Source organism: Garra rufa, chromosome 16 (genome assembly GCF_049309525.1).
Source record: "Garra rufa chromosome 16, GarRuf1.0, whole genome shotgun sequence".
Lineage (NCBI taxonomy): Eukaryota > Metazoa > Chordata > Actinopteri > Cypriniformes > Cyprinidae > Garra > Garra rufa.
In genome coordinates this window covers 21,238,946-21,254,422 of record NC_133376.1, presented here as the reverse complement: position 1 = coordinate 21,254,422, position 15,477 = coordinate 21,238,946, and the positions used below count along the sequence as shown (strand labels likewise).

At 34.3% G+C, this 15,477-nt stretch overlaps 2 protein-coding genes across 5 annotated transcripts in view; one reads left to right on the top strand and one right to left on the bottom strand.

Moving 5' to 3' along the window:
* The window catches only part of tnip1 (TNFAIP3 interacting protein 1), a 24,547-nt gene extending 17,357 nt beyond the window's left edge, over positions 1-7,190 (top strand). For 3 of the 4 annotated variants that reach the window (XM_073820016.1, XM_073820015.1, XM_073820018.1), the window contains 6 exons: positions 1,092-1,217; positions 1,702-1,827; positions 1,951-2,032; positions 2,173-2,360; positions 3,691-3,775; positions 5,518-7,190. In XM_073820016.1, coding sequence (XP_073676117.1) covers positions 1,092-1,217; positions 1,702-1,827; positions 1,951-2,032; positions 2,173-2,360; positions 3,691-3,775; positions 5,518-5,579 — 669 coding nt within the window. In that variant the 3' untranslated portion in view covers positions 5,580-7,190. The remainder of the gene's footprint in view (positions 1-1,091; positions 1,218-1,701; positions 1,828-1,950; positions 2,033-2,172; positions 2,361-3,690; positions 3,776-5,517) is intronic. The other variant, XM_073820017.1, reaches the window with a different exon arrangement.
* A 1,358-nt stretch (positions 7,191-8,548) lies between these two features.
* gpx3 (glutathione peroxidase 3) lies at positions 8,549-15,477 on the bottom strand. Its single transcript, XM_073820019.1, has 5 exons — positions 15,221-15,477; positions 11,988-12,138; positions 11,706-11,823; positions 10,913-11,012; positions 8,549-9,025 (listed from the first exon to the last, which is right to left on the bottom strand). Exons 1-5 carry the CDS (start codon positions 15,302-15,304, stop codon positions 8,810-8,812), a joined length of 669 nt encoding a protein of 222 aa, XP_073676120.1. The 5' UTR covers positions 15,305-15,477; the 3' UTR covers positions 8,549-8,809.

Below are 15,477 nucleotides of genomic sequence, written 5' to 3'. Positions count from 1 at the left end.
GGATAGGAGATGGACTAAAACTGAAGTCCCAAAACTTACTGCCAGATTCTGGAGGATAAACTAAAGAGTGCTACAAGAGGATGTGGTGCTGGTCCTTCAAGAGTCACTCTCAACTCATCTGTCTATAAAGCCTAGAAAAAAACCATCTCTATGTATTTGACAATACTTCAGAATGTTATTCTTATTAATTGAGGGTCATTTTTTAGGATTTTTTGCCCAAGCAAAGTCTCTGAGAACCTGACACATTGCACTTCTGGAGACTCAAGGTAGGTTGCAGTTCTGGAAAACGGTGGCGCTGGAGACTAAATGGTTCCTGATGGTTTCATATCTGATTCTTAACATTAATTCTTACTTTTTTTGCAATTAACATGCATCTTTTCTCCTCCACCTGTTTTTTCTGACAATGCAGATGCAACAAGCGTTTTTTCTGTCCGGTGGTCATGCCTTAACTTTGCAAATTGCTGTATTGCATTAGTATTGCATCCTTCTCATGGGCATTTAATAGTTTTTTGACTTTTCAGTCTGAGGTAAATCTCTTTTTTGGCTCATTTTATCTGTAAAAGAAAATGTGCCTAATAATTCTGCACACCTGAAAATAAGGATTTTTACACTTCCAGCCTTCATGGACAATTATATATCAATTATAATTAATTAAATACAAAATGAATAGTAGTTATTAAGATTGATGTGGTTTGGAATTATTCAAATGTGCTTGGGAAAAAAATATGACAAGAATATCAACTTGCCTAATAATTCTGCACTCCCTGTATAAATCTAACATATTTGTATATATGAGTGTTTATATATACATAATAAATATACACATATAATATGTAAAAACAAACTTTTATTTTGAATATGATTAATCTTGATTAATCATTTGACAGCCCTAGTAAAAATGTAATTTATTTCTGTGGTGGCAAAGCTGCCATTACTCCAGTCTTCAGTGTTACAAGATCCTTCAGAAATCACACTAATGTGCTGATTTGGAGCTAAAGAAATATTTCTTATTAATGTTGTGCTGCTTAATGTTTTGCTTTATATTGTTCTAAAAGCCAGCATCAGTTCTGATTGTATTGTCTCTTTTACAGGCATTAGAGGAAGCTTTGAACCTCCACTCTCCCGCTTCCACCCAGCCAGGCATGAACCTGGGAGAAGGGGTGGCCAACCTGAGACAGCAGGAGCTGCACACACAGATAGCTGTATTGAAGGAGCAGGTACAAACACTTAAAGGCTCAAGTGTCAATGTTTAGTGAAACAAGTGGGGACCAGATGACTTCGGGACCAGACTAGATGTCATAATTTATCATTGAATGCAGTAAAATTCATACATTTGTGTAGGGTCACAATATACAGTATACACTAACATGACACAGTGCCCTGCTGTGGTCAGATGAGCTCAAACCGTGAATGAGCTCCTTGGGATGCTTGAGTCTTCTCATTGCGTCAGATTTTGTCAAAGGATGTCTAGGAGTTGAGGTTTTACTCACTGAAACTCTACATGAATTGATTCTGTAGACATTTTACCTCATTTATCAAACACGCTTTGTAAGAAATGAGTGTATCAAGGTTCCATACTGAGTCATACAGTTTGCTTGAGGTTTGATAGCGTCCTTCAGCCTTACAGTCTGCTGAAATGCCAAACCAATGGCTGCAGAGATCTTGTAGATTTGCATCCTCATCACATGCCATTTTTTTTAGGTGAAAATCTTTGAAGAGGATTTCCGGAAGGAGAGGAGCGACAGAGAGAGGATGAACGAAGAGAAAGAAGACCTGAGGCGGCAGGTGGAAAGGCTGCAGGGTCAATTGACCAATCTGACCAATCAGGTCAGTAGCTACACAAACCCTTAAGATTGTCAGCTCTAACCAATGAAATGACTCCAGAGAAATGCCCAGATGGTTAATAATGAGACATGAAAGAATCCTGAACTTAGTATCTCTGTTTCTCAGCTTCATCAAGCACAGAATGAGTGTCAGCGAGAGCGTGCAGAGCGGTGTAAACTAGAGAGACTGCAGATGCAACATAAGCAGGTAAATGTGCCACACTGGCACCACCTTGTGGTAGAAGCTCTACTATTGTTATTAACACAGATCACAGTCAATGAATGGCGTAGAATCCCTAAACAGAAAGACAACCGGGACTTATTTAGATTTTGTTTTTCAATGTTTTGGAGGGGCAACAGGAAAGGAGGACGTCTGATCCCACTTCTGGCACGGCCAATGGCCCGATGAGCCCGCCATACTGTGGCCCGTTTGTACAGGTGGGCCATCAAGGTCTAGAGGGTTGGCCCATACACTTCCCACCCAGGATGCCCAACATCAGTACAGCACCCGGCAGGGATTTCCAGCCTGTCAACCCTGTGAGTATGCCATAGCAAATGCAGTAAAGTATCAGGGTTCTTGATATCACAACAAAAGCACCCTTATTTACACTACCAGTCAAAAGTTTTAATGTTTTTAAAGAAGTCTCTTCTACTCATCAAGCCTGCATTTATTTCATCCAAAGTACAGCAAAAACAGTAACATTTAGAAATATTTTTAATAATCTTAGTTTTCTGTTTGAGTATGTTTAAAATGTAATTTATTCCTGTGATTTCAAAGCTGAATTTTTAGCATCATTATTCTAGTCACGTGATCCTTCAGAAATCACTCTAATGTTCTGATTTGCTGCTCAAAAAACATCATGTTGAAAACAGCTGAGTAGAATTTTTTTCAGGTTTCTTTGATGAACAGAAAGTTCAGAGGAACAGCATTTATCTGAAATAGAAATCTTTTGTAACATTAGAAATGTCTTTATCTTCAGTTTAAAGCATCCTTGCTAAATAAAAGTATACCTTTCAATAGCTCCCCCTCAAAACGATACTGTTTTAAATATTAATAATAATAATAATAATAATAAATGTTTCTTGAACCGTAAATCAGCATATTAGAATGACTTCTGAAGGATCATGTGACACTGAAGACTGGAGTCATGATGCTGAAAATGTTGTTTTGATCATAGGAATAAATGTTAAAATATATTCAATAGAAAGCAGTTATTTTGGATTAAATAAATGCAGGCTTGGTAAGCAGAAGAGACTTCTTTAAAAATCATTAAAAATCTTACTGTTCAAAAACTTTTGACTGTTTGTGTAAATATGAATATAAAATATTAAATTAAAACAGCCTTGACTATTTATTAAACATTGCTTTAAGTTATTATTCAAGTAAACACTTTTTACTTATGTTAATAGCACTACACAATTAGTTAAATACATTTTTAATTAAATTACTTTCTTTTTTTTATTATTATTATTATTCTTTTAGCCCAATAAGTGCATTTTGGTATTCATTCAAATCAACTTGATTCTAAAGTATCAGGTTCACATCAAGTAGTACACATACTGTAACACAGTTGGTGTTTTTAGTTTGATTGCAGATGAGGTTTGTTTGATAGTGAGAAAAATTCCTTCTTTTTTTGCTGATTTTTGCTTCTGTTGCATCCTGGAACAGACACAACAGTGTTATTCCAGCACTTTCAAGTGGTTAACCACATGTGGTCTGAAAAAGACATGTGTGGCTATTATGATTTGTACAAACAGGGTTTTACACAAAGTACAGTATGTCTTTAGTGTGCAGAAGTGGACAGATCGAAACCATTGTTCTGTATGCATATTAGTAATGATTATTTCCTTTTTCATGTGTGTTCAGGGCTTTCCCTGGCAGTCATCCTTTCCACAACCACGTGGTTCCAGAGTACAAGCAGACACAGCACGACCCCCTCCAGAAACTGCAGGTATTTAATACATTCATCCTGCGCGTCCTTTCCAGTCTCCTTCATCCGTTTTGCGTCACCAGGATCCATTTTGTTTTGCCACGCAATGTCAGTCTGACCCAGTGATATTTCAAGTATTCTGTCTGAATCAGCTTCCACTGGAGGCAGTTCAAATGATGACGACAATGAGAACCATGACAGAAGAAACATGAAATGGCAATAGTTGTAAATTTCACAATGATTGTACAAAGCCTGTATAGTTTAGTTTCAGTTTGGATCTGTCCGGTTATCTGTATCATCTACAGGCATAAAAATTGACGCAATTTGCTTTCCATTCTGCATCATTTTTCAATGTAAATTATTCTACAAAAGAAAACATTTGTTTACGTAATCTTTCATCAAAGCGTCAAGTCATTTTCCACCTCTGCTGAAGAGACAAGTCTACTTTCCATAGTGTTTTATATACGCCCTACCAATATTTTGTTATTGGTCTCATAACTCAACTTACACTTTTGTCAAATCTAGATGCATAAACTCAAATTGTGTCCTACATTATTTCCTATTGAATATTATTTAACTCAGCAATATGATCCATTTCATCTTGTCTTTCAACAATATCATTACCAGGGTCAAAAATTAATTTGGTGTTTTGGTGTCAGACATAATAATTCAGTAATAGTAAGTGTTAATTAATTTCAGTTAAATATTTAACTTTCTGTACACTATAATTTTTCTGCATCCATTACTCCAGTCTTCAGTGTCACATAATCTTTAAGAAATCATTCTAATATGCTGATTTTGTTGCCGTTTTTACAGTTCAAAAGAACAGCATTGTAAAAGTCTTTACTTTCAATTTTGATCAATTTAATGCATGCTTGTTGAATATAACCCTTTAAAATTCTTTTTTAAAAGGCACTAAATCTAATATATATATGTCAGAAATGAACTTTTTTTTTTTTTTTTTTTTTTCATTTTTGACAATGAAGACAAATATACACTACCAGTCAAAAGATCTTTTCTGCTCACCAAACCTGCATTTATTTGATCCAAAGTACAGCAAAAAAAAAATAATTTTGAAATATTTTTATTTATAACTGATTTCTGTTTGAATATTTTAAAATGTAATTTTATTCCTGTGATCAAAGCTAGATTTTCAGCATCATTACTCCAGTCTTCAGTGTCACATGATCCTTCGGAAATCATTCTAATATGCTGATTTGCTGTTCAAGAAACATTTTTTATTATTATTAAAAGATTTTGTAACATTATACACTATAACATTCAAAAGCTTTGAGTCAGTGTACTTTTTAAGAAATTATAGAAATGAATACTTTTATTTAGCAAGGATGCTTTAAATTAATCAAAAATGATGATAAATATATTTATAATGTTACAAATACTGTTTTTCTGAGCTTTCTATTCAAAGAAACCTACAAAAAAGATCTACTCCGCTATTTAACATAAATGTTTTTTGAGCAGCCAATTAGAATATTATAATGATTTCTGAAGGATCATGTGACCGGAGTAATGATGCTAAAAATTCAGCTTTGAAATCACAGGAATAAATTACATTTAAAAATATATTAAAATAGAAAGCAGTTGTTTTTGCTGTACTTTGGATCTAATAAATGCAGGCTTGGTGAGCAGAGGAGGAAAAAAAACATTTACAAATCTTACTGTTCAAAAACTTTTGACTGGTAGTGTTAATATAAATGGCTTTTTATAAATTAGGATTTTAACCTTGTTTGTTTTTCTGTTGGCAGAAATGGGAGCAACTGGATTTGGGAAAAGGGAGCGTCAGAACATAGACCCCGGAAAGCACTAACCACATATTCTCTCTCCTGGAATGGTTCCCGGCTAGTAGCATGACACAGTTTATTTTCAGTTGGCATGGTGTGAACTATTGTTTTTTTTTTTTGTTTTTGTTTTTTTTTCCTTTTCCAACTGTGTGTATATATATATATCTACCACTGATGAAAATGTTTATATACTTAAGTTTTATAATCCTGTTCGTGAAACACTGTTCTGGCAAATTAAGAATATATACATTTATTATTTTACCTTTTTATGATTGTTGAAGTTTAAATTATCTGCTTTATATAATTCTATGCAGGAATTGAAGTCAGTTATTTAATGGATAGTATGATTAAACGTTATTTTTATAACAATTTACTTATAGAGTTAAATCTCCACCGCTTAATTGAATAATAGCCACCTGAAAACATTAAAACTGACAATTAGAGAAAATCTGTAACTAGAAATTCTAACTCTATAGGTGAATTGTCTTGAAAATGGCTAAGAGTAGAATGTGACTGATTCATGATTCCTTCACTGGCTGTGGTTAAGAGGGTCACATACTGTTGAACGTCCTCGTGTGCCACCACTGGGTGGCGCTGCTCTCTGACTGGTCATCTGCCCCACTGTTTATTGAAGCCATATACAACACCTGTTAACCTTTTCATCGATTAGATTACATTCTGGGATCACTTTAAGCGCTTCACGTGGCTTGTTGATCTTTCAGATACTTATGATTGTAATTGAAACGATAACCGATCGAGAAGGGCCTTCATCTGGATGACAGAAGTATCACAGTAGTTTTGCTTAATATTTTCAAGATTCAGTGTTCGAAAACATTATTCCCGATGTGCAAATGGAAGTGATAAGTTATTTATATCTATTGTTTTGACAGCTGAGTGTGGTTTATTGTCTTAAGTAATGTTGTCTTTAGTGTATTGTTTTTGTGTCTCCCTTTACATATTGTAGCTACTGGAAGACTGTAGGATGTGAGTTTGTGTGTTTGTGCATATGCACAATCACAGGAAGTGGGCCAGAATAAATAAGTTAATGCATCACATTAGTGCAGCCCACTTTCATTGGTCTCATTTTTGCTTTGGGCTGAACGTGAGGAGATAACCAAATCACCAAATGTCTGATTACAATGGGTCCAGTGTTGCACTTAAAAACATTGTGATATGTTTGGAACAGGGTAAGAGTCATATCCTTTCTGCTTTTACGGTCATCCGCCATCATGAAGGCTGTTTTTTCCGCATGTGTGCAATGTCTCCAACCTTACTGACCAATGCTTTGAACCAAACGCAAAAAGGTTTGTATGCTCACAGAATATTCCCAATGGCGAGCAGCTCATTTGCTTTCAAATGGTGTGGTATTTGTCATGTAAATGTTTCCAAATATATATATGGATTGAATTTATTGAACAGACCGAGTTGAGATTAGTGTTTTCAAGTTGAAATGTCTTTTGAGCTGGATTGCACTCTGAGATGTGTGCTTTATTTACTCGTTTCCATCATTTACTGGTTGGCAGTTTTGTGCTTTTTGGAATGACTCTTTTTCTCCAGTGGGTGAAAGCAGACCTCATGTGAAACTTTTGTAATTGATTAGTATAATAAATATATTCTAACTGTCTAAACCTCTTAAATTGTTATTGTGTGGTAACCAGTAACCAGAAAAACAAAAATTGTTTCTTGCATTTATTTACTGAACGTCCACAGAGGCGGCAGCAAGTTCAAAGGACTGTTTAGGAGATGAGACATGATCGAAAAGGCATAGCAGAGCAGCCTGAATGCACTAAAAAGCTGCCCGCCGGCCTTCGGTTTCAGGTCAGGCACCACAGAGTGTCTGTTTTCAAGCCTTCCCGTCATAAACATGCCAGTCTCCAAACCGAGCCCTTGACAGCCTCTGGAAAGAACAGTCTGAGAATGCTTTTACTTCAATTTCAATTTCATACTCTCTTGTAACAATAATCCAATTCACAAATGTTTACATTTTTTAACTTTGCCACATGTATACAGGGTTTCTACTGGTCTTAAAAAGTCTTTAATTCGCCCTTCCACAAATTAAGGCCTTCGAAGGTCTCAAATCAGAGCGGAAAGCAGATAATGTACTCACCCCCTTGTCATCCAAGATGTTCATGTCTGTCTTTCTTCAGTCGTAAGCAAATGGTATTTTTTGAGGAAAAAATTTCAGGATTTCTCTCCATATAATTGACTTCAATGGTGCCTCCGAGTTTGAACTTCCAAAATGTAGTTTAAATGCAGCTTCAAAGGGCTCTAAATGATCCCAGGAAAAAATGATCGTTTTTTTTTTTTTTTTTCAAAAAACATTTACAACTTGGATACATTTTAATATCAAATGCTCGTCTTACCGAGCTAGACAAGACGAGAATTTGAGGTTAAAAAGTATATAAATTGTAATTAAAAAAATAATAACAATAACCCATAATTTTGCTAGATAAGACCCTTTTTTCCTCGGCTGTGATCGTTTAGAGCCCTTTGAAGCTGCATTTTGAAAGTTCAAACTCGGGGGCACCATAGAAGTCCATTATATGGAGAGAAATCCTGAAATGTTTTCTTCAAAAAACATAATTTCCTTACGTCTGAAGAAAGAAAGACATGAACATCTTGAATGACAAGGGGGTGAGTACATTATCTGCAAATTTTTGTTCTGAATGTGAACTACTCCTTTAAATTCATAAATTGCATTAAATGTTAAATATGCACTTTAAAAAAATGCTTAAATCAAGATACATTACCTTGAGATGCAAAATTAAGATGTTAAGTCTTGTTTTCTGAGAAACTAAGAGACTTTATGCTTAAACAAGAACAACTATCTGCCAACCCAGTATAAAAACGTGCTTTTCCTTTGAACTAAGTTGATTTTCTGAGCCCATCTGCAGATATTTGTTCTTGTTTAAATCATAAATTCACTTCATTTTGATCAGTTTCTCAGAAAACACAACTTCTTATGTCCATTTGCTTTTCTGTACATCCTGAGCAGAGTTGCTTATTTGGTAACGTATTTTATTTACCTGGCGCGTTTTTTTATCATTCAAATTTGACTGGGTGGCCAATAACAATTTTTTTTTTTGTGGTGTGACAAACTTAGAACACATTTAATATTGCTTTACACAGACTTTAACTGTTTTTAAAATGGTCTTAAATTTACCTTCGTAAAACCTGCAGAAACCCTGTGGTAACTAGTTTAACACAATTTAGGCTGGAGAGAGATGAATGCACAATTAAATACACTGTTTCAAAGTTATTCTGCCTTTTGAACGAGCTGACGGAAGTATTTCAAGATGTCTGCCCTAATTTCCGATACGTTCACTCTGGGAAACCACCTCATTACAGGTCTGCCGTCTGGCCCCACCAGAAACTTCTCAAAGTTCCACTTGATGTCGTTGACTTTGAGAGGTTCCCAAAACAACCTGTTGGTAGGGTTACCGAAGCTGTCTCCCACAGGTGGGCAAGAATTCTGAAAGAGAAAAAAATACAGGTTCTTTATTGGCATTGATGATTTCATGAGGAACCGTTCCATTGAAGTTTACTTTACACAACAGATCTCTGACGGAGAAAAGTAGTCCCCAAAAGTATTAGAAGTATAATCGCAAAATATTAAAATAACACACATTTGTTTGAAAGGGAACCCTGGGTTTTATTAGATTGTCTCATGAAATGGGATCCAGGAAAACTCATGAAAGATTTACCTTATTTTAAAAAATACACATTTATACAAGCTGCTATTTTGTTGACGTGAAATGGTTGCACTCTGTGAGCTACTGGCGCTATCTGAGAAACTCCTTCAATGGCTGTGGCGTCATGACAAGCGTCGGCATGTTTACATCCTGCCAGGATGGCATCTAGCATTTCTTGTCTCTGCTGTTTGTAAACTCTTTCAGTAGCTGTGGTCTACTAAAAAAAAAAAAGCCTCAAAGGCATCAGGACTAAAGTGGAGAGAACAAAGACACGGATCTTAGGAAGTTTTATTCATCCACAGGCATCTTCCTATTCTTTTCTCCTCTTCTTATCACTAGAAAAGCATTGAAGACTTAATTTCTCTTGTTGCCCTTCGACTGAAAATTACAACCAAAACCTGCACAGAGTGGGATCGTCTCAGTATTTTATTATCCGAGTTGTGTTGTGTTAAAAATAGCAACAGGTAGTGCCAGTAGCTCAACGAGTGCAACTATTTCACATCACCGAAATAATGGTGCCCCCATAGTCCAAAATATGTATAAAACGATGTCGATTTTTAAAATAACTTAAATCTTTAACTGGGTTTTCTACTACATATTTCAATGAGAGATGTTATATTAAGCCATACAAATATTAATACCTGGGCTATTAGAAAATTGATAGTAAATTTCACAAATGATCTTAGGTGTCATTTACAGTGCCAATAGAAAATCATTAAACCTCTTTAAAATAAGGTAACAATAAAGTTACTTTATTGGTCATACAGCCTGAAATCAAAAACCATTCCAAATAACTTTTCCAGCTTTATTTACAATTTTGGTCTTACAACATCAAACCAATGAAAGGAAAAACACGACAGTTCTGCAAATGAATAAAGAACAAAAAACAAACAAACAAACAAAAAAATCTAGAATAACAAGGTTGGAAACCACTGGAGCCACCTTTTGCTTTAATTACAGCCATCAGTCTTTTTGGATATGTCTGTATAGCTTTGCACACCTTGAATGGGGAATATTTGCCCATTTTTCCTTGCACAATTGCTCATGCAAGTTTAGTCAAATTCTGTGGTGAGCATTCTGTGGTGAATTCTAGCTAAAGCATTTGAAATGTTTTTGTAGCCTTCTTACAACTTTATCCCGGAGGTCTTTTGAAAGCACTTTCCCAACTATGGTGAATTCTTTGCCATTCCATGCACTACTAACAATGGAATCTTAAAGAAACAGCTTGTTTTATTCTGAAGTAATCAACACCACAACTATTGATGTCAGGTGGGGCAATTAGCCTTTTGTTTAATCTGAAAGTCAATAGCTTGCACCTGAGCAAGGTTATAATGGTATACTCTAAGGGGCTGATCACTTTACCAAACCAGGCATTTCACTGATTAATTTTTAATAATCCTCCAGTTTTTTTTAAATGATATTTTTACTTTAATGATGAGGGTTATAATGTGTACATGCAGCTAAAAATGTTAGAGTTAATTTATTTTATTTTCCAGGGTGTAATGTGACAAAAGGTTTTCACAGGGTATGATGACTTTCTACAGTTTTCTAAGGTGTCTATGTATTCCAAAATAGGTAAAAGGGTTTCAATTTTGTCTTGAAGTTTTAGTCCTTAAAGGCTTTTTTGCATTCGATTAAATAAAAAGCTTTAATAAGCAATGACCAACCTTTAAAAATGTGAAAAGGGTGTATTCGTTGACTCCATTCACATCCACCTTCTCAAATAACGGGAAATTTGGAACATATCCATTGCCTGGACGGATATATCTGTGAAGACAAGGAGAAATCTGTTTCATCAAGGGTCTGTCTATAAGGAAAACAAATCGGGACTTTAGAGAGCCATGGCCAAAGAAGTGGCTTCAGATATCACTCCAGAAGAGAGCCTTTAGGTTCAAGATATATGATATGTGCAGTAATTTAAAGGGGATGACGGATGAGAAAGACAAGCTAATTGCACACTGTCTGATGCTCAGGTAGTTTTGGCTTGTGAGTGATGGCCAGTAACCTCAAAGTTAAAATACTCTTGAGAAACCTTCAGCCTTCAGTGTCTTCTGATTAAAACTTGTTGAGTCATTTGTCTTTTGGATGTCTTGCACAATACGTTTTTAAAACTGCACACACTTGTGTGTTTAACCAGTTATTTTAGTATTATTTTTGTACTATATAGTATTATTTATTGATATTTTGTTAAGCTTTAATTTTTCATTTTAACTTTAGTGTTATGTGCTTCTGTCATGTTTCTATTTACTTTTAATTTATTTTAGTTTTATTAATTAAAGCTAAAACTAATTCATGTGTAAGTATAATTTGTTTTTTAATCTAAACACATCTTTCATTTATATTTTACTTCAGCTTTATTTCAATTAACAAAAATGATTTTTAATAGTTTTATTAAACAATAACACTGGTTTCATCACCACAATTGAATGTTTCTGTTTCCAAAGGGTATAATGAACTTACTTTAATCCAGGAAGAATTTCATAATTTTTTCCAGGCTCTTGCATCCCAAATTGGTTGCAAGGAAACCCGAGGATGGTGAATCCAACATCTCGGAGCTCCTCGTGTAGTGCATTCAATTCTAAATAGCATATAAATCTGACAGTCAATACAATTATCATGAACAGGTTTCATATTTGCTCTTAAAGCTTTACTGTCATGATGTGAAATGTGTATGTATATATTTGCACAAGTTAATTTGTAAACATAATATTTGTGTTAAGTAAAATCATTTTGCATACTTACCCATATACTGGAAGGTTAGTCCTCAGAAGGTGGCCACATTGACAATGAGGACATGCTTCCCAGCATAATTGGAGAATGGGATGTACTGGGTCCCATTTATGGTTTTCGCACCATAGTTGTGTATAGTGTCACTTACACCTGGGTTACAGACCTGAGACAGACAAAAATATAGCATTCAAAAGTTTGGGTCAGTAAGATATATGGGCCATTATACAGAATTGGTCCAAAGTCAGAGTTGGACTTTAAAAAAAAAAAAAAAAAATGTATGAATGCAAATTGTATAATATCCAAGGTACACACTTCTAGTAATTGTGAAGTTAATTCTCTATTTTGTATTTTCAGAAAGTTTTGGAATATTTGTCCTTTCCCCAAATTTGTCACTACTAATAATTTATTTTTTTCTCAGAGGTAAATCAATAACAAATACATTTTTAACAATATTTCAAGTGTAATTTATGAGATTTGTTGTATTATTTCTTTGTAAAAGGCAAAAAATTGAGCATACTGATTTCAAACTTAAGAGTTTGAATATACATTGAACCAAGCACAATCATAACATCTAAGTTGATAATTCAGTATACTTTATTTTTGACAAAACATCCCATGTTTCAGTAGTGACAGCACATTTTCGGTAGTGACAGTAATGCTTTGGTAGCGACTACACTGTAAAAAGTTTTCACCAGTTTCAACTTAAAAACTTAAGATTTAAAAGACTTAAAATTTTAAGTTAAATCAACTTAAGTCATTTCAACTCACAAGTTAAATCAACTACTTTTTAGTGTAATAAGTTAAAATGACTTGTAGTTTTAAACTGATTTAACTTAAAATTTTAAGGCAGCTGCTGACCTTAGGGTTTTAAGTTGAATCTGGTGAAAACTTTTTACATTACAGAATTTTAACTTGCATACTAAAACATACTAAAATACTACACATTTGCATAATTGCACTAAAATTTTGTTTATTTCCCTTCAAATAAAAGATTACGTGTTCCTTTTTGTCACTACTGAAATAATGATGACATGTTTTGGTTGTGACTGTTTCGGTAGTGACAGTTTTATGCGACCCAAAAAACAAAGATGTCACCGAAACACCACCAAATGTTTTGGTAGTGGCTGTTTCGGTAGTGACAATTTTAGATACTTTTGAACCTGGCTCAAAGATGCTAATCAGCACATCTGTACACATATAAAAACTAAATGTTATGGAATAACTCCCAAAACGTTAGTGACATTCCTTGAAGTTACACGCAGATTTTTCAGACTTTTGAACAAATTTACCTCAAAATGATAGGGTACTCACCATGTAGCTATGAGGGAGAGTGGCACATACATATTTTCTCAACACGGTTTTTTTTTTTTTCATAATTTACAAAGAAAACATTTTTTTGAACTTCACTTTTTAAAGAATCAAAAAGATACTTTTAAAAACAATGAAAAAAAATGTTTCGATATCATTTTCATAAGTTGAAATGTAGAGGTTAGAGTTCAGGACACCTCCCAATGGACCCTTTTCACAACACTGCGATGACGCGTTTCAACTGTCATCGTTATCAAAAAATCCTTGAAAGTTTTTCATATTTAGATTTTTTTTTAAATGTATGTACATTTATAACACTGTACTTGATTATATATCACCTTTTCATCAAGAAAAAAAAAAATGTTCTCGCTAATGCGAGGGGGTTTCTAATGCCACCTCTATGGGAGGGACGGTAAATTTGACATTGTTCTCTCTTCTGACTGCCAATATTAGTCTCTCTCTCAATTTTTTTCCTTTGATTGAAAGTCGTGAAAACACTATAGTGGAGTTTTTCTTTTCCTATTTGAGCAAATGGGAATGCAAAAAATATATTTGTGGTACTCTTCTATTCACTGCTCTCGGATTTTACCCAACTATTAGACTTCCGCTATGAGAAACCCAGAAATGTGAGAAAGGTTCATTGAAAGTACCCACTAAATGATGATTTTATATATATATTAAGCTTACTGATATTTTATATATTATTGTGGGTTTCAGTAGATAATAAAAGGGTCTTAATAAACATCTAAGATTTTGAATACTTAAATGCTTTTTAAATGTGTTTTTTTTGGTTGTGGGACAGCAGTTTGCATAAATTCTAGAATAGCCCATATATAATACTTTTATTCACCAAGTGTGCATTGAATTGATCAGACCTTTAAAATGCTAGAAAAATACTTTTATTTCAAATAAACAGTGTTCTTTTGAACTTTCTATTCCTTAAAGGATCCTGAAAAGCATGTATCACGGTTTTCACAAAATTATGTAGCAGCACAACTGTTTTTAGAATGATTTTTGAAGAATCATGTGACATTGAAGATTAGAATAGTAGCTAATTCTACCTCAATCTCAAACTTTGGAATGGTAGTGAACATGAAATAAAATGAGTATTTAAACACAGCAATGACCTTTGTATTCTCACTCAAAATTGTGAAATCTCAGGCACACCCTTTATCACTGAACTAGCTAATTAAAAAAAAAAAAAGAATGTTACTAACATGTGAGTACAAATTTAGTTGACAAAACTGTAATATCATATAATCTCAGTTTGTAATATCATATAATAGTTGTGTTTCTAAGAAAAGTAATGTTTTAGGGTTATATCACGTTGAAGCTGTAGTAGTGGAGTTACGATACCCCGACCAGGCAAAGTAAATATTTACCTTTACTTGACTTTTGCTGTTTGGTATTTGAAGTGCTTAAAAAAAAAAGAAATGATTACAAAACATTCTGTTGTTTTTACTATATATATCCTTGGACTTAAGAACTCAACATGATTCTTGTATTTTGCTTCCCATTTATTTAATTATTTTCAGTCTCAGTTTCTGTGGCAACCCACTGCACCTGCTCCTGCTTGGTGAAAACAGTGCGCACCATCAAATCACATTTATGGGCAATAACCTAAACATCCCTACAGCACTGTGTTAAAAACATTCTTTGGTACAGAGATTATACAAGATAATTTGTTATTTCATACCAGTTTGTTGCTATGTTTACTTTTAAGCTTCAATTTAACATGTAAATACTTGGATGTTGTTTATTCAGCCCATTTCTTTAATAATAAGCAGTGCCTTTGATTTAATTCAAAGAAAATGTGCATTTGTGCTTTATTTTCTTGTTCACTGTTACTGGTTTAAAAAGTTTTATCCAACTGAGCAATCCAGTGTTACCAAATATCACTAAAAATTGTATAATCAATATATGTCTTAACATCTTACCTGTGTATTGGATAGTCCACTAACTTTCTGAAGAAGACCCACCAAGACCAAAGCAGAGATCCAGGGATTCTTCTGGCTCCCCATGAGGGTGACGTGTGGCCCCTGCAGGGTCTGTGTGCTGTCTGAATCAAGCGTGGCTGAGCTGGAGATGAAAAACACCGGAGGAGAGTGACGCAGACTAGCCAATAATATCCAGCCTCATCCCACATATTGACATAGTGAATACATCATGGCCAATTTACAGATTCGTTGTAATC